At 34.4% G+C, this 19,489-nt stretch overlaps 1 protein-coding gene across 14 annotated transcripts in view; it reads right to left on the reverse strand.

Annotated features, from left to right (window-relative positions):
- Positions 1-19,489, reverse strand: part of USP15 (ubiquitin specific peptidase 15) — a 118,936-nt gene that overhangs the window by 73,482 nt on the left and 25,965 nt on the right. For 11 of the 14 annotated variants that reach the window (XR_004958317.1, XM_036251851.1, XM_036251855.1 and 8 more), the window contains 3 exons: positions 13,013-13,139; positions 5,385-5,530; positions 2,684-2,745 (listed from right to left, as the gene is read on the reverse strand). Coding sequence is in view for 13 of the 14 variants with exons in the window: in XM_036251851.1 (XP_036107744.1) it covers positions 2,684-2,745; positions 5,385-5,530; positions 13,013-13,139 (335 nt within the window). In the remaining variant the exon portion in view is untranslated. Of the gene's footprint in view, positions 1-2,683; positions 2,746-5,384; positions 5,531-13,012; positions 13,140-16,693; positions 16,714-19,294; positions 19,463-19,489 lie in introns of those variants that run through there. The other 3 variants (XM_036251866.1, XM_036251864.1, XM_036251865.1) reach the window with 3 other exon arrangements.

Raw genomic sequence — 19,489 nt, forward strand, 5'->3', positions numbered from 1 at the left:
GGCACATGTCTGGGTTTTGGACTCGATCCCCAGTGGGTGAGTGGAGGGTCTGGGAGGCAGCTGATCATTGTTTTCCTCTCACATTGATGTTTCCCTCTCTCTCTCTCAAATCAATAAAAACATTTAAAAAAATACAACTAGCCCGAAGTGCTTTTGATAATGGTGTGTGGATTTGATGATTCTAAAACCATTCAAAGTGTTTTCTCCCATCCCATATGTTGCCTTTTTACTGTTAACAGTTCCTTCCTTCCTTTCTTTTCTTCTTTCTTTTTTTTTTTTTTTTTTATCCTCACCCGAGGATATTTTTCCATTTTTTTGTACAGATAGAGTGGGAGGGAGAGAGAGGAAGGGAGAGAGAGACAGAAACATCGACGTGAAGGGACACATCGAGTGGCTGCCATCCGCACGACCAACCAGGGCCGGGAACAAACTGCAACCGAAGTACGTGCCCTTAGCGGGAACCGAACCCGGGTCTCTCCGGACCGCAGGCCGACGCTCTAACCGCTGAGCCAAACCGGCCAGGGCTTCTTCTTTCTTTTAAAATTGATTTTAGAGAGAGAGGAAGGGAGAGGGGGAGAGGGAGAAAAACACTGATCAGTTTCCTCCCATCCAGGGGTTGAACCCACAGCCTGGGTGTGTGCCCAACTGAGCCACATTGGCTGGGGCTTGATTGTGTTTTTTTACTGTGCAAAAGTTTTTAGTTTGATATTGTCCCATTTGTCTATTATTGTTATTGTGCTTGTGTTTTTGGTCACATAATTAAGAAATCATTGCCTACCTAGACCAATGTCATGAAGCTTTTCCCCTAGATTTCTTCTAGAAGTTTCATGGATTCAGGTTTTCTTTCTTCTTCTTTTTTAAAAAATATGTTTTTATTGATTCTTTTCCAGAGAGAGGAAGGGAGAGGAAGAGACAGAAACATCAATCAGCTGCCTCCTACACACCCTATACAAGGGATTGAGCATGTGCCCTGAACTGGGAATCGAACCAGCAACCTCTTGATGCATGGGACGATGCTCAACCGAGTCATACCAGACGGGCTCTTTTTAAATCTTAAACCACATACCTGATAAAGAGTTAATATCTAAAATATATATAAGGAATGCCTACAATTCAACAGCAAAAAAACAAATAACCAGATTAAAAATGGGCCTATGACTTGAATAAACATGTCTCCAAAGAAGGCATACAAATGATCATCAGATATATGAAAAGATGCTCAACATCAGTAATCACTGTAGAAATGCAAATCAAAACCACAAGATAATCCCCTCACACCTGTTAGGGTAGCCATTATCAAAGGAACAAAAGAGCTAACAAGAATGTGTAGAAATTAGAATCCTCATACACTGTTGGTAAAAATGTAAAATAATGCAGCTATGAAAAAAATATGAATGGTCCTAAAAATATTAAAAATAAAAATACAATATGATCCAGAAATCCCACTTTTGGGTATATATCCAGAGGAACCATTATAAGTATCTTGAAGAGGTATCTGCACTTCCTTGTTCATTGCAGTACAATTCACAATAACTAAGATATGAAAACAACCCAAATTTCCATCAATTAATGAATGGATAAAGAAAATGTGATATATACAGAGAATGAAATATTACTCAATCTTAAAAAAGAAAATCCTGCTGTGTATGAAAAATGGATGAACCTAGGGAATATAATACTTGGTAAAATTAGCTTCACAGAAGGACAAATACTGCATGACTCTACTTATATGAAATATCTAAGCTAGTCAAACTCGTAAACAAAGTAAAATGGCAACTCCTGGGGCAAGGAAGAAATAGAAAGTTAGTGTTCAACAGAAATAAAGTTTGTTATACAAAATGAATAAGTTGTAAAAATCTGCTGTACAACAATATGCTTACAGTTAACAATATTGTAATGTTAAACTTAAGAATTTGTTAAGAGGGTAGATCTAAAGTGTTCTTAACACAATTTTTTAAAATGTTGAAAAGATTTCTAATTTTTTCATCCCTCATTTAGTATCAAAAGCAATTCTTATACACCTGTATCTCTACTTGTGCTTTTATATTCTAAAACATTTATTGTAATAAATAAAAATATTACTTTCACATCAGAATCATTATGATAAAGAAATTTTTTTTTAATCCTCACCCAAGGATATTTTTCTATTTATTTTCAGATAGAGTGGGAGAGAGGGGTAGAGAGAGAGAAACAGCGACGGGAGAGAGACATTGATTGGCTGCCTCTCATACAACCCTGACCACGGCTGGGGACAAACTGCAACGGAGGTACATGCCCTTGACCGGAATCGAACCCGTGACTCTTTGGTCTAAGGGCTGGCGCTCTAACCGCTGAACCAAACTGGCCAGGGGAAGAACATTCTTTTAATAGACACTTGAAAACTATTATAAGCCTGAAACAAAATGTTTAATGGTGATTTAACTGCATTAGACAATATAACATAACATTTATAATATTTATATTGTACCTCATTCTATACAGATTTGAATTGGAAGCCTTTTTAAGTAATAGAATATTAATTTAAGTGCAAATTTAGGTAACTTCTATACTGAAAATAAAATATTAGAATATAAAAAAGGCATGTACAACACACAATTAGATTCTTCTATTATTCTGGATTTCATGATCTCAAATCAAAGGCTTCTAAACCATGCAACACAACATAAAAAGTGGGAGCACTTACTTAGGAGTAGAAGGACCCCTTGGCCATGTTCCATCTTCATTTTTCTGTTCTATCACTAATACCTGCAATATGACACAGTAAGTGTTTTTCTTAACCCCAGTGTCAAAATAGTTTCAGAAGATTAGCTGAATTCACTAAGAAACTAAAGTAACCCTGTGATTAATTAAAGGACACAGTAGACAAGGTGAAGAGGTATTTTCATTTTGATTCCAAAGTTAGCCAAGGGAGACAAAAATTTAAGAAGTTAAATATAAGAAGCAAGCAACTGAACACACACACACATGGGAGAAAGATAAAGGGCCACTCATTTTGGGAAGCAAACTCTTCAATAATATATCTTTGTTTCACTTCCTAATAAGGATACTTTCAATTTTAGTAAAAAATTAAATTAAATTAAAAGTCTGGTATAGTGTTTAGTTTATTTATCATTAGTCAGAAAATAACTTATACAATCTGAAAAACGTTATGCACAGTTTTGTAAACATTCCTTTTTCAAAATCTGGTAAATGCATTCCTAGTAAGAAGATCAAATTATTAAATTCTTGAAGTCTCAGTTCTTCTAAAGTATATGACAGAAAGAATAATAGCCATTACATAGGATCAATCACTGAAAAGAGTTAATGAAATAAAACTATGTATTTCAAATTGTCCTCTGGAGCTACCTCAAGGCCTGCTGAATGGTAACCAAGGAGAGAGGTGTAGGTCTATTGGTAAACAAGAAAGAGAGTTGGCTAGTTAGGAAGTGGAAGTGGAATGACTAACTAGTAGAGTTCCAGGTTCCTCACTCCAGCTTCAATCAGGTAACTTTCCTCTGAACTGTAATACATATTACATTTTCAGAAGTTCAGGTAAGACTATAATGGCTAAAATAAGTATGAAAATCACTGTTTTTATAGCCCATTACATGATGTGACATATAGTAGGTATTTATAAAAATTAATTGCCCTCCGTTCCTTTGAATTTTTTTAACAACTTGTATATTATTGATGTCAATAGTTTTAAATAAAACAGAGCCAAACAAGACAAAAACTTCCACATATTGGAGCACTAGGCTCTGTGTTAAGTACTAAAAATAAAAACAAAAATAAATAAGACAGAAAGTCAGAAAAGGCTGAAGAGATGATGTGATATCTGAGTTGGAATCTGAAGGAAGAATAATCTGATCTGGTAGACTACATGACAAAATAAAATGGTTAATCTGAATATTCTGATGTTTAAAGGACTTTTTACTGGATGGATGCAGGGATTGCGAAGAAGGGTGTAACAGGCCTATGAAACATATGTTGTAAAGCACAGGAGTATGGATAGCACAATATGCTTAGGGCATCATAAGTAGTTCAGTTTCATTTTATCAGTGTAAGTCACAAAGCAAGGATAATCTAAAAATGATGGAAGATTGGCAAAAGGTCAAACCATAACTTGCAAGCTGTGTTAAGATACGTGAACTTTATAACTGTTAAGGATCCAGGAAAGGTTTATGAAAAAAGAAATAATAAGGTTTACATCTTGGAAAGAGTATTTTGACAAAAAACATGGAAGATTGAGAGTGGACATGCAAAACACCGGAGGCAGAGGAATCTGTTAAGAAAGATCAGGCCTGGGAATAACAGAGAGATTAATTCAAGAAATACTTAGAAGGTAGAATCAGTAGAACTAGCTGACTGTGTCTAAACGTCTTCATTTCTCATTTTATTTCTTTGGATTATATCACAAATCGGGAGTTGATACCTTCTAGCAGGAGCTGGCAAACTACAGTTCGCTTAGCTCACTAACTGCTTTTGTAAATTAAGTTTGTTGGAACATAGCCATTTCCATTTGTTTACATATCCTCTCTATAGCTGCTTTCATGCTATTAACAATAGCAGAGTTGTAGTTGTGACAGAGACCTTATAAACAGCTAAACCAAAACTTTGACTATTTGATCCTTTAAAGAAAGTTCGGTGACCTATCTTATTAGATTTTTTAAAACTCCTCACCCTAGAATACTTTTTCATTGATTTTCAGATAGGATGGGAGGGAGGAAGGGAGAGTGAGAGAGAGAGAGAAACATCGATGCAAGAGAGCGACACATCGACCCGTTGCCTCCTGCAGGATCTCAACCAGTGCCAGGGATCAAATTGCAACCGAGGTATGTGCCCTTGACTGGAATCAAACCTGCAACTCTTTGGTCCGTGGGGCTGATGCTCTAACCTCTAACCCAAACTGGTCAGGGCTGTTTTTTATTTTAATGAAAAATGATTTTGTTTTTATATTCAAACTCAAAGAGGAAAACAGAAGTTATAGCTAGTGCCCAGCAGGGATAGGGAAGAGATGAGTTAGAAAAAGAAAGCCAGCCCTGGCTGGTTTGGCTCAGCAGTTATACTGTTGGCCCACAGACCACAGAATCTCAGGTTCGATTCTGGTCAAGGGCACCTTGGTTGCGGTTCAATCCCTGGACCTGGTTGGGATCATGTGGGAGGCAGCCAATCGACAATTCTCTCTCACATCGATGTTTCTCTCTTCCTCTCTCTCTCTCTTTTTCTCCCTCGCTCCCTCCCTCCCACTCTGTCTGAAAAGCAATGGAAAAATATCCTCCGATGAGGATTTAAAAAAAAAAAGGAAGAAAGAAAAAGGAAGCCAGAGCCAGTAGGATTCATTATAGATTGTCAGGACATCCAAAAAGTTTGTGACTCAAAAAAGCTTCATGTATGGTAAATAATACCTGTCCTTGGTATAAACCAGCATCCTGAATGGTGCTGTCTGGTTTATTCAGTGGTTCAAATGTATTGCTCATGTATTTGTTCCACAATCTGGTCTCCTTTTCATCTGGAATATTGAAGATTTTTCTTATTTCCTTTTCAATTGTATCTAGATTTAAAGAGAAAAGATATATGAATATAACACATATTTAAATATATACCACACAAAGCTAAGTGCTCACCAGCATAAAAATCCTATTTTAAAATACTGATATGATAGTGATAATAGGTGAACAAGTATGTAAAACATATATGAAAAACAATAAACAAGGTTTTTAAGACCAGCTGTGCTTTTTTTTTATCCTCACCCGAGGATATTTTTCCATTTTTTTGTACAGATAGAGTGGGAGGGAGAGAGAGGAAGGGAGAGAGAGAGAGAGAAACATCGACGTGAAGGGACACATCGAGCGGCTGCCACCCGCACGACCAACCAGGGCCGGGGACAAACTGCAACCGAAGTGCGTGCCCTTAGCGGGAACCGAACCCGGGTCTATCCGGACCACAGGCCGACGCTTTAACCGCTGAGCCAAACTGGCCAGGGCGAGCTGTGCTTTTTAAAGAACAAAATGGTAATTATAACTCTGACAGATGATTACTTGGGGAAATTGAGATCTCAAAAGGTAAAGGAGTTTAATCATATAACACTCAAGTATAATTTGTCATAAAGTTTAAATACTAATTTTTTACATATTATATAAAATCAACATAATATTTCTGATGACATGTAGGAGTTAGAAAATAAGGTATGATTCAGAGATGTTACAAATGCAAAATATTTTTTATTATAACAAATTACAGAACAATTAATATTAAATTAAATATAATTTACATTTTAAATAGTTAACTAAAAATAGAATATATAAATACAAAAAAAGTGCCTTCTTTGAAGGATGCCTGTATTAGTCAAAATTTCTTGTTTTCAAGGTAAAACAATATATATTTCTTATTTCTGAATCAATTATCTGAGTGGAAGAAGTATTTTTTTTAACTGGAATAGCTTAACCTGCTATAAAACAAGACATAGGAACATTTACATATTTGAGAGTGCAAATGTAATTAATAAGCTTCAGTACCATATAGTTAAATGAATCTTTAAAATTTTTAAACATTAGAAAAAGATATTAGAAAATACTATTAAGTCTATTTAATTCTGGTCAATAACTTGCTTAACTTAGACTCAAGAAAACTGTAATTAGAATATTTTATGACATATGAAGAAATATAAAATAATTCTACATTTTAGAATACTTGGTAGGTTTGGAAAAAACATTATTTACAAAATACTAAACATATGTTCTCCAAAGAAATATAAATAGCCATGCCTATTTTACATAATTAAATTTAGTCCAATGATACTGTTTATTTTCTATGTAGTAGCTAATGTTCTTTAATATCTTGTAGTCAATGAAATTTGGATTAGGACATTAAATCAGTAGAAAGTTTTACCATGTATCTTAAAACTTAAAGCACGTTAGCCAGAGAATTTTAATAATTACATAAATTAAGTATACTGACAGTACTGCTTTGTATTTTTGAGGGGGTGGTTAATTTTTTTCTTTTTATTGAAGTGTAAATGTATACAGAAAATCCACAATTCATTAGTACATCATGACAAATTTGCAAAGTGGACACACGTTGTAATCAGCACCCAGGTCAAAGAACAGAACATTATGTAGGAAGGATGAAAGAGGAAGGAAGCTTAGGAAGGGAGGTCATTTTATAAAATCAAATACTTTTTCCTGACTGCAGAAATAATTCTTGATCATTGCAAAAATTCAGAAAATACAAATACAAATAAAATGTTTACGTAAAGATAACCGCTGTTAACATTTTGACATTTCTAAACATAATATAAGTGTACAAATGTTGGAATTTCCTCTCCAATGAGTTTTGCAATCTACTCATACATAAGAAAACAAAATTATAAGCAGAAGAAAGAGGCCTTGAGGTGGGAATGAATTTGGCATGTTTTAGAACAGCATGATGCACCAATGTGGCTCAAGCCGGAAAAGCAAGATAAAAATGAGACCATAAAGGTACTCACGTAGGGTCATATAGAATCTTCTGAGCTATAAAAGTATCCTATTTTATCTGAGTAAGAAGGAAAGCCACTGAAGAGTTTTGATCAGAGAAGTGGAATGATCTAACTAACATTTTAAATGTTGATTTTTGCTGCTAGTGAAGAACAAACTGGAGGATATCAAGGGTAGGAGATCAGGCTACTGCAGCAATCCAAACCAAGGTGGTAGTGGTGGTAGCAGTAGAAGCAATGTTAAGAGGTCAGACTGAGAAGAGATTCTGAAGGAATTGCTAAGAAGACATGCTGCTAGATTACATGCAGAGTGAAAAATAAAAGAAAATCAGAATAAAACCATGGTTTTTGGCCTGAGCAAATGGAAGAATGCAAGTGGTGATAACTCAGACGGAGAAGAATAATGGTAGCAGGTTTTGGGGGGAAGTGAGAGAGTTTAATTTCATATATGTTATATCTTGGGATTCTTTTTTTTTTTTTTTATCCTCACCCGAGGACATTTTTCCATTTTTTGTACAGCTAGAAGTGGGAGGGAGAGAGAGGAAGAGACAGAGAGAGAGAAACATCGATGTGAAGGGACACATCGAGTGGCTGCCACCGCACGACCAACCAGGGCCGGGGACAAACTGCAACCGTAGTACATGCCCTTAGCGGGAACCGAACCCGGGTCTCTCCGGACCGCAGGCCGACGCTCTAACCGCTGAGCCAAACCGGCCAGGGCTATCTTGGGATTCTTATCAGACACAAATAAAGATATGGAATTGAGGGAAAGTTTTGGGTTGAAGATATACATTTAAAAGACACTGCCCTGGCTGGTTTGGCTCAGTAGTTAGAGTGTCAGCCTGCAGAACAAAGAGTTGCAGGTCCGATTCCAGTCAAGGGTACATACCTCAGTTGCGGTTCGTCCCTGGCCCTGATCGGGTCGTGCGGGAGGCAATCAGTTGATGTGTCTCTCTCATGTTAATGTTTCTCTCTCTCTCTCTTCCCCTCCCACTTTATCTGAAGATAAATGGAAAAATATTCTCAGGTGAGGATTAAAAAATATATATTAAAGATATCAATATGCAGAAGAGTATTTAAAGCCAGAGGACTAAAGGAAAAGAGAGGAGATGCAAGTACTAAGCATGAAGACACTGTTGGTGTTTTTTTGTGTTTTTTTTTATCCTCACCCGAGGATATTTTTCCATTTTTTGTACAGATAGAGTGGGAGGGAGAGAGAGAAACATCGACGTGAAGGGACACATCGAGTGGCTGCCACCCGCACGACCAACCAGGGCCGGGGACAAACTGCAACCGAAGTACGTGCCCTTGGCGGGAACCGAACCCGGGTCTCTCCGGACCGCAGACCGACGCTCTAACCGCTGAGCCAAACTGGCCAGGGCACTGTTGGTGTTTTGAGATCAGGAATACATAGAGGATCTTACAAAAGACTCTGAGTAGATGCAGCTAGTGAGCCCTGGAAGCCATGTAAGGAGAAAGTGTTTATAGATGGAAGAATGAATCAGTATGTTAATTTTTCCTGGCAGCTTAAGAAAATGGAAGACTTTGAAATTACCACTGAATTTATCAATGTAGAAGTATTAGAGACCATCAGAGAAGCAGTGCCAAGGGAGTGGTAGGCTTGAATGTCTGAAGTAGTGAGTTGAAGAAAGAATGGCAGCAGAGGAAGTAGTAGCAGAAAGCAGAATGCTCAAAATGAGACTTGGCAAGTACAGTTACAGATAATGACAGTCTATGGGAATTGTTGGCTGAGGTTGGGTGCAGATCAAGATCACTGGAGTATAATTTCACTCGTATGTGGGATATAAAACTGAAACTAATAGACAAAAGACAGCAATATGATGGTTACCAGAGGGAAAAGGGGTAGAGAGGGTAGTAAGGGGAAAGGAGACCAAATATATGGTGAAGAAACATGATTTGACTTTGGGTGGTGGGCACACAATGCAATATACAGATCATGTATCACAGAAATGTACACTTGAAATCTATATAATCTTTTAAAAAAAATCCTCACCCGAGGATATATATTTTTAAAAATCCTTACCCAAGGATATGTTGTCACTGATTTTAGAGAGAGAAGGAGAGGGAGGGAGGGAAGGAAGGGCAGAGAGGATGGGGGAGAGAGACAAACATCAATTCTCGAGAGAAGAGAAATATTGATCGGTTGCCTCCTGTATGCACTCTGACTGGGGATCAAACCAGCAACGCAGGTATGTGCCCTGACTGGAAATTGAACCCACAACGCTGACACTCCAACCAACTGAGCCACAAGGCCAGGGCAAAACCTATAATAATCTTATCAACCACTGTCAACCCAATAAGCTAAATTTAAAAAAAACAGTATCAAGGCATTGAGAGTTTTGTGTATTTTCCCATATATATTAATCCAACTCCATTTAGGCGGTTAATGAAAGTCATACAGAGGTAGAAAAATATTAATACTGATAATAGAAAAATTATGACAAACATTTTTAGTAGAAACATTTAATATAAAAGTTAAGCAATTCTATTAATAAGCTTTGTAAACGTAAAGAATTCTTAAATTTATAACAAAAATTATTTTTTCAGTGTTATCCTTAAAGAAAAAATAAAACCAACTTTTATCTTTCTTATTGGAATATGTTCAATACCTAAATATATCAATTTAGGAAGAAAAATATTCAAAGTCAAAGTCAAAGTATTTTGGCTCTGAATATAGTAAATTATTTAGATTCTGCTTCAGGAGACTGTCATTTTTATTATAAATCAATGTAAGTAGTACTAGCTGAAAAAGAAACACTTTATTAATTTGGTAAAAACAGAAAATAGGTACTTATATTTCTTATACATAACTATTTTGTTTTTTGTTGTTTTTAATCCTCACCATGCTCCAACCGCTGAGCCAAACCAGCCAGGGCTATTTTGATAATTTTTAATCACGATTTTTAAAAAGACCATAAGGGAAAACTATACATTCCATGTTTTCTTTCTTATTATCCAAGTACTTTATTGTTTCAAAATTCATTTACTTAAAAAAAAATCAGTCTAATTAACACTTGCACAAATGGTGTAAGGCAGCAATTAAGACTTGACATTCTGGTATAAGATCCTTGGTTAAAGAATTAAAATAATGGTTCTATCACTTGGTACCATGGTGAACATAGATATTTTACATAACCTTTGGAAGTGTCAGGTTTATCACCTACAAGATATAGTGTTGTTGAAGTTTAAATAAAAAATTCCTGTAAAGTACCTAAAACATAGTAAGTATTCAATAACTGTTAATTACTCTGATAACTATTACTATAAAGTCTCTAAAATTCCTGAGTTGAATAATTGTAATTTCTGCAAAACTTCTGGCTTAGGAAGCAAAGTTGCTCTAATATACACTTTCAAACTTTTAAAATGAGAATTCCATAATGCTTGTTCTGAATTCAGAAATTAAACCAATTGCTAGTTTTCATATAATGAGTTTTAAATTATTATGTTCTAGTTTAAATAAAATTAGAATGAAAATAAAATTTCTCATTGTCTCATTTTATATATAATTTTCCTATAGAAATGAGGTAAAAAGAGAAAAAAATATTAAACTTTAAAAATAACTAGAAAACATTATCTATATCAAATATTTTAAGAGGTAGCTTCTCATTTATATTCTAATTGGCTGAACGTTTCCGAGATTAATTTCTGAATTAATTTTAACAGACTATACTCCTTGGATAGATTTATAGATTCTTGTGCACAATTTAATGTCATGATTAATATAATTTTATAGACAGTAGTCCCCCCTTATCTGCAGTTTTGCTTCTTGCAGTTTCAGTTACCTATAGTCAACTATGGTTTGATAATATTAAGTGGAAAATTCTATAAATATGCAATTCAAAAATTTTAAATTGCACATGTCCTGAATAGCATGATGAAATCTCGTTTGTCTACTCTGTCCTAGCATCGACATGAATCATTCCTTTGTCTGGCACATCCATGCTATATATGCTACCTGCCTGCCAGTCACTCAGTAGCTGTCTCGGTTATCAGATCAGCTGTTGTAATATTGTAGTGTTCAAATAACCCTTATTTTACTTAATGGCCTCAAAATGCAAGAGTAGTGATGCTAGCAATTTACATATGTCAAAGAGAAGATGTAAAGTGCTTCTTTTAATTGAAAAGGTGACTACAGTACCATAAAATATTTTGAGAGACCACATTAATATAACTTTTATTATTGTATATTGTTATAACTGTTCTATTAGTTATTGTTAATAATCTCTTACTGTGCCTAATTTATAAATTAAATTTTATCATAGGTATGTATGTACAGGAGGAAACATTGTACAAGTATATATAGGGTTTGGTACTACCCTGGTTCCAGGCATCCACTGGGGAGGGGGTGGGTCTTGGAACATATTCCCCACTGACAAGGGGGCACTACTATATTATATTGAAAACTTTCATGATTTAGTATGTAGAAATGTTTTCTTTCCCTAAATGTGTTCCACAAATCTAAAGTTCAAAAGTTAAGTAATTTTTTCATAATATGATAATTATATATGGAATTCCTAATATTTTAAGTATTCATTTTAGAAAGATGACTGAGTTTATTGAAATTACATCTCAAACTTGTGACTGTCCCAGCTAAATGAATAGAGTGAAAATGAAAATTCATACATAATATTTTATTTGGTGAAAACATTACGATTAACCAAGCACTAGAATAAAAAATATAGATTAAAAAGTATTTTCCTGTTGTGAAATGGGTAAGAGGTAACTGTCAAATGACTTATGAAATTCAGAAATACTTTTATTTACATTTAATCAAAATATACTTAATGACTGCTTCCAACTAGGGAAACTATACAGTGCTATAATTCATAAATGTGCTAACCTCTCTTCCTCACTGAGGAGTGAGTGTCTGCATTAAGTGTTATCTCCAATGTCCATTTATATCTTCCAAAAAGATCAAAGTATTTCTATGAATCTTGTTTTCCAGTAACTTTATTTGAAAATAACTACTATTTATGATTTTTATTTTAAGCTGTTTTTTATCAAAAAGTGCTATAGTTTTGTTATTAAATTACTAATCATTTATTTAACAAACATTTCATTCAATACATTCTTGATCTTATATTAAAATGACTTTAAATAGAATAAAATAATTTATGTATATTTTAATGTACATTTATAGATAGATGAATATAAATAGATATGTAGACATATAAAAAGAGGAACTTGGGTACACTTTTATTTGAGACTGTAATTCCCTAATCTATTCATTATAAAAGTTCTACTTTAATTTATAATTCAGTTACAAACAAAATATACATTTTCAAATATCAGTTTAAACCATAAACTGGTATTTTTTTAAAAAGTAAAATGACACAAATATTAAATTCATTTAATAATGTAAAGTAGATTTAGAAATTATAAATCAACTCTAAGCTAAGATATATTGCGTCAAGCTTGGAAATATATAATGTGAAGTACTTCACATTATAATTGTTATCATCCTAGTAGCATATAACAAACAGAATTTATACGTAAATTTCTAATAGCAATAACTTAACAGAGAGGATCTTGCATTACCTATTGTGTCAGCTTTGCTAAATCTTCGAGTTACGACGTTGTTCATGTTTCCATTTTCACAGAGCTTCAATTCTGTGAGATATACTTCTACTTTGCAGTGCTTTACAAACATACCCTGTTCAACTACCTAAAAAGATAAAAGAAAACAATGTCAGCTATAGCTCAATATATTTCACCATCTCTAACAGAGTATATTTTCTAAAGAGGCTTTAGAAAAAAGCCACAGATCTACAATAAAAAACAGTAACTAGCAAAATCTATCATTACAAAAGATATTGAATATTTGAAAAAGGAAGAAATATTTTTTGGAAAATTTAATATTGAACAGAATATGAATAATCATATTACACTAACAGATAGTTTGGAAAGGTATTCTACTGATCTATAAAGATACTTAGGCACATAATGAATACATTCAGTATTAATGATGAGAAAGTTTACTCAAAATGTAAATACAGCTCTGACTAAAGATACAGACATCCTTATAGCTTTTAGTACTTGATCTCAAGCAGAGAACCTTTTAAAACTCTAAGTTTTATATAAGTTCAGTTAGCAATAGTTGTATCACTCTGTATGTTAAAATAAATATTTTAAAATAACTCCAAATTACTGCTGCCAAAATATTCAGCTATGCCCTGTAACTGATATGTTAGTTTACCATCCTAAGATGACTTTGACCTTTAAATGCACACTTAGTAAGTCTATGCAACAAATGAAAAAAAAAAAAAAGCTGCTAAACATGCAAGCAATAAAGCAGAAAGACAGAAAATATGTATACATTAGGGTCACCTTTTTAAAAAGTATATTTCCTTTTGATCTTCTAAAGGTTAACTGTAGGATTTCAGTCATGAACACTGTTGCTGAAAATAGTAATCAGCCTGATACGTGATACATTAGACAAATATGGCAAAAGGGAGGCTCCAAATGACTCTTGTACTCACAAGCTTATCATCAATTTAGTAAGGGACTTAAAAATTTCTCTTTCACTTGTAGAGAAATTGTTTTAGCTCAGAAAATTAAAATGTAATTTAGCATTTAATGTCCAATCCAACACAATTTTTATGATACTTTGTCATATATATTTTCCTACTGCATTTATTTAATTTATTGTGGTGATACTGGTTAAAAAAATTATACAGGTTTCAGGTGCACAATTCTACAACTCATCATCTTTACACGGTATTGTGTGTTTACCACCCCAACTCAGGTCTCTGTCCATCACCACTTATCCCCTTTATACCCTCCTCCACCCCAGCCCCCGCAATCACAATGTTGTACTCCTATTGCATTTCTAAAACAGGTTAACAGCCTGAACCTCTCCTTCTTTTAATTAACTTAATTCATTTTCTAAACCATTATGTAAACTGTTTAACTCTTTTTTTTTTTTTAAATCATCACCCGAGGACATTTTTCCATTTTTTGTTCAGATAGGAGGGTGGGAGGGAGAGAGAGGAAGAGAGAGAGAGAGAGAGAAACATCGACATGAAAGGAACACATCGAGTGGCTGCCTCTCATATGATCTAACCAGGGTCGGGGACAAACCGCAACTGAGGTATGTGCCCTTAGCAGAAACCGAACCCGGGTCTCTCTGGACCGCAGGCCGACGCTCGAACCACTGAGCCAAACTGGCCAGGGCTAAACTGTCTAACTCTTAACTAATGCAATGTTTTATCTCTTATCCTTATTTATTTTGAGGTTAAGAATGTAGCAAAAGATACCACATCATTTAATTTTATAAGATTGCTTGTAGCTATATTTAAGTAGAAAAACTAGAAATCAAATATCACTATCAATCAAAAATTTCTGCTCTAGGACTCAAAATCTGAGTAAGAATCCAAAAATATTATATTAAGATAGCTACTAATCATTGCTAAGTTGCTATAAAAACGACAGGGCTCATTTTTATGGGGAAGAAGGTGGGGGAATGACCAACAGATCAGGCAATGGAATAAAGAAACAGGATAAAATAAAATATATAGAAATTCCTTAAGATTTATATTGAAGTATATATTTTCTAAATAAACACAGTTCTTTTATTTCTAAAAGACAATTAATTTTCATAACACTAATAGAAGTTTTCCTCAAAAAACACCTGGTGATTTAACTGTCAGAAAGTCATTGTAAAAAGTAAAAAAAATGCCATCAAAATTATTTCTAATCCACACTTTTTTGGGATTCAGAATTTTTCTCATTTTTCTTCTCTAACAATATCTTACATTACTAAAACACACAATACCACTACTTAGAATACTGCTAATATATTTATAAGATATTTTACTACTTCTGAAAGTAGTGTATTAAAAAGCTGTTCTTTTAAAGAAAATATCTGTCCTCCAACTATTTTCACTTAAAAGGACCATACTATATGAATGATTAAAGTTTGAGTATAATAGTACAATAGCAGAGAAAAATAATCATCATACTTATGTATTATTATAATTACATGTAAATTATTTGTTTATATAAAGTCTCCTACATTCATTAAACATGTTTGCACTGAAAATAATCATTTAAAATGATGGCTATGAAGACTTACAGAAAGAAACAGTCTTATAAAAACAGGATATAAAGTTATATTTACCAATTGTTACAACCATTAAAACATACATTTGAAATTCAAGACTGGAAGGTGAATATTTAAAAATAATAGTTATGTTTCAGAAATAGGTGACAGTTAAAATGTTTTTTGTAAGTGAATTATAGTGTTATGTTGTTATAAATAAGGAGCAAGTACAAGATGAAATCTGGCTCCTTGTCCAAAATATAAGACTTATGATTATACAAAAATATTTCTGCCCTGGCTGGATGGCTCAGTTGGTTGAAGGACCATCCTGTTCATCAAAATCTTACAGGTTCAATTCTAGTCAGGGCACATACTTAGGCTGCAGGTTCCATCCCCAATAGGGGGCGTATAGAAGGCAACAGAGATCAATGGTTCTCTCTCACACTGAATGCCTATATCTGTCTCTCTGCCTCTGCCTCTGCCTCTCTGCCCCTTCCTCTCTCTCTAAAATCAATAAAAACATACCCTTGGGTAAGGATTAAAAAATGTGTTTGGCCCTGGCCAGTTTGGCTCAGCGGTTAGAGCGTCCACCTGCAGCCTGGAGAGACCCAGGTTCGGTTCCTGCTAGGGGCACGTACCTCGGTTGCAGTTTGTCCCCGGCCCTGGTTGGGTTGTGTGGGTGGCAACCACTCGATGTGTCCCTTTCATGTCGATGTTTCTCTCTCTCTCTCTCCCTCCTACTCTATCTGAACAAAATAGGAAAAATGTCCTCAGGTGAGGATAAAAAAAAAAAAATGTATTTGCATCAATTCAAGACCACAATGAAGGTAAAGTCTCTTTACTAAGTTAGTGAGGAAAATACAAGTATATGTTGAATTAAATAAATATAATTTCTATTTGTTCATTTTGCTGTGAATATTAGAGAACATTCTGTACAAAGCCATGAAATATATTTGATAAACTTAATGTATATCATCATATAAAAGTTTCACAGAAACTTTAATTCATTCCAAATGCCTATTTCTCCCCCTTTGGAAGCAGAAAGTAATTTCTAAAGAAACCTGTTAACTCTACAAAATTTGATAACACTAGGCCTAAAGGACACCTTTACTATTTTTTGAGGAGTGAGCTACATTCATTTTTGCAGCACTTACCAAGCACCTATCCTGCTATGAGTAACAGGGGAATTAGATCTAGGCTTTGGAGTCAGGGTGAGAACGCCAAGTGGTAAAGACAGACAAGTAGAGAAGTATAACACAGAGACAAAATCACAGTTGTTAATATGTAACAAATCCTGCATGTTATTTTCCATCCATAAATATTTCAGGATATGTTTCTTCAAGGACTCAAAGATATCCATAATACCACTATCACAATTATAATAATTTAAATGAACCTCTTAATAGCAAACATTTAGTCTGTCTCTGCTTTCTCATTTTTAATATAGTTTGAATCAGAAGCCAAATAAAGCTGACAAAATACAAGCGACTGATACAGTCTCTTAAATGTATCTTAACTGAAAAGTTGACCATCTGTCTGTTTATTCTTGCAATATTTAATAAGACCACTTCATAAATGTTGCAGTATAGTCTATAGAAGATGCAAATATTTAGTTACCCCTTTTTTTGTGATGTTAGTAAGCATAAACTAACTATTGCCAAGATTAAGGTGGGCAAACTATGACCCACAGGCTAAATCTGACTGACCATCCATTTTTGTAAATAACATTTTACTGGAACACAATCATACCCATTCATTTATGTATTATCTATGGCTGTTTTTGCACCCAATCTAGCCCGGCCAGTGTGGCTCAGTGGTTGAGCGTCGACCCATGCACCAAGAGGTCACCAGTTTGATTCCTTGTCAGGGCACAAGCCCAGGTTGTGGGCCTGGTCCCCAGTGGGGGGCATGCAGGAGGCAGCAGATCAATATTCTCTCTCATCGATGTTTCTATCTCTCTCTCCTTCTCCCTTCCTCGCTCTCTAAAATCAATAAAGAGAAAAAAAAAATGTATTTACTGTCTGGCCCTTTACAGAAAAAGTGTGGAGACTCCTATGGCCACTAATTCATTAGGTCTTTTTGAATGTTTTGTAATTTTCAGTGTAGAAAAGCAGTTTTTGTTGGTTTATTGTTAACTACTTTGGTCTGTTATAAACATTATTTTAAAATTCAACTTTATTTGCTGTTGATACATAACTGATTTTTATATATTGACCTTATATCCAGCTAACTTATTACACTTAATTATTAATTCTATTGTTTATCAGTACAATTTTTAAAAATTTTCAACATATAAAATTATGTCTCCTGGAACAATTTTATTTCTTCTTTTTCAACCCTTACTCTTTTAGTTCTTTTCCTTGCTTTACCATACTGGCTAAAACCTAATACAGTTAGCCTTATCTTATCCCAGATCCCAGATCTGAGAGGGAGAGTTTTGAATATTTTACCAATAAGTATATGTGTATGGTTTCTATTCCTAGTTTTCTATTTCTATGAGTTAAAAAAAAAAAAATCATACATGAATACTGAGTTTTATCAAATGCTTTTTCTGCACCTATTGAGATTATCTTTTCTTCTTTATTCAGATGATATCAAAATTATAAGTGATTTTCAAAGTTAAATCAAAACTGCATTTGAAAAAATCCAGCTCAGCCCTTGTTTATTGCCCTTTTTACTTATTGCTGGATTTGGCTAGCTAATACTGTATTTAGAAATTAAGCATCTATGTTCATGATTAAGACTAGCCTGTAATTTTTCTTTTTTCTAATGTACTTCAAGATTTTGTGTCATGTTTATGCTAGCCACAAAATAAGTTGGGAAGTATGCCTTCTATTTTTGGAAGAGTTTGAATGGGATTGGTATACTTTTTCCTTAAATATTTGATAGAATATGCTGAGGAAACCTTCTGGACCTGCATTTTACTTTGAGAGAAGGTTTTCATTTAATGATTCTATTTCTTTAATCACGAAGTACAATTCAGATTTTCTATTTCTCATTGTTTCAACATTAAGTTGAATTTTTGTAGAAATTTTCCCATTTCAGCTAAATTTTCAAATCACTGCATAAAGCTGTTCAAAAACATAATCTTGCCCTGGCCCAGTTTTGCTCTGCGGTTATAGCGTTGGCCCGAGGACCAGAGTCTCGGGTTCAATTCTGGTCTAGGGCATGTACCTTGGTTGCGGTTCGTCCCTGGCCCTGGTCAGGGTCCTGTGGGAGGCAACCAGTCGATGTGTCCCTCTCACGTTGATGTTTCTCTCTTTCCCTCTCTCTCTCCCTCCCTCTCACTCTATCTGAAGATAAATAGAAAAATATCCTGGGGTGAAGATTAAAAAAAAACAAAACATAATCTTTTTAAAAAGTCTTTAGGCTCTGCTATGAGGTCCCCTTTTCATTCCTAATATAGGTTATTTGTGCCTATTCTCTTTTTATTCTTGATCAGTCTTGCCAGGACTCATATTTATTTTACTGGTCTATGTTCACTGTTTTTACAATAAGTAAACTTTGTTCATTTATTGTATTTTTTCTATTTTATTAATGTCTACTATATACTGTTCTTTCTTGATTAGGCTTAATTTCCTTTTATTCTCTTAACTTCTTAAGACAACAGATTTTCAGATTTTCTTTTTTTCTAATATATGCATTTAAGCTATCAAGTTCCTCCTAAGGATGTTTTTAATCATTCCTTAATGTTGTATTATTTTATCATTCATTGAAAACATTAGACGATTTTAGAATATAAAAGAAATTTGTCTTCTGTACTAAGTGCTATGCATGTCATTAGGTCATGGTGGTTAATCACGTTGTTTAAATCTGCTTCCAAGCTCACTCATGTGATTGTTGGCAGGCCTCAGAGCCTCTCCAGCTGCTGACAGAGACTTCAGGTCTTCATCATGTGAGTTTCCCTGTAGGCTGCCTGCAAGGCAATACTGTTTCACTTTGAGTGACTGATCAGAGAGAGAAAGAGCACTCCC

Source organism: Molossus molossus, unplaced genomic scaffold, assembly GCF_014108415.1.
Source record: "Molossus molossus isolate mMolMol1 unplaced genomic scaffold, mMolMol1.p scaffold_m16_p_10, whole genome shotgun sequence".
NCBI lineage: Eukaryota > Metazoa > Chordata > Mammalia > Chiroptera > Molossidae > Molossus > Molossus molossus.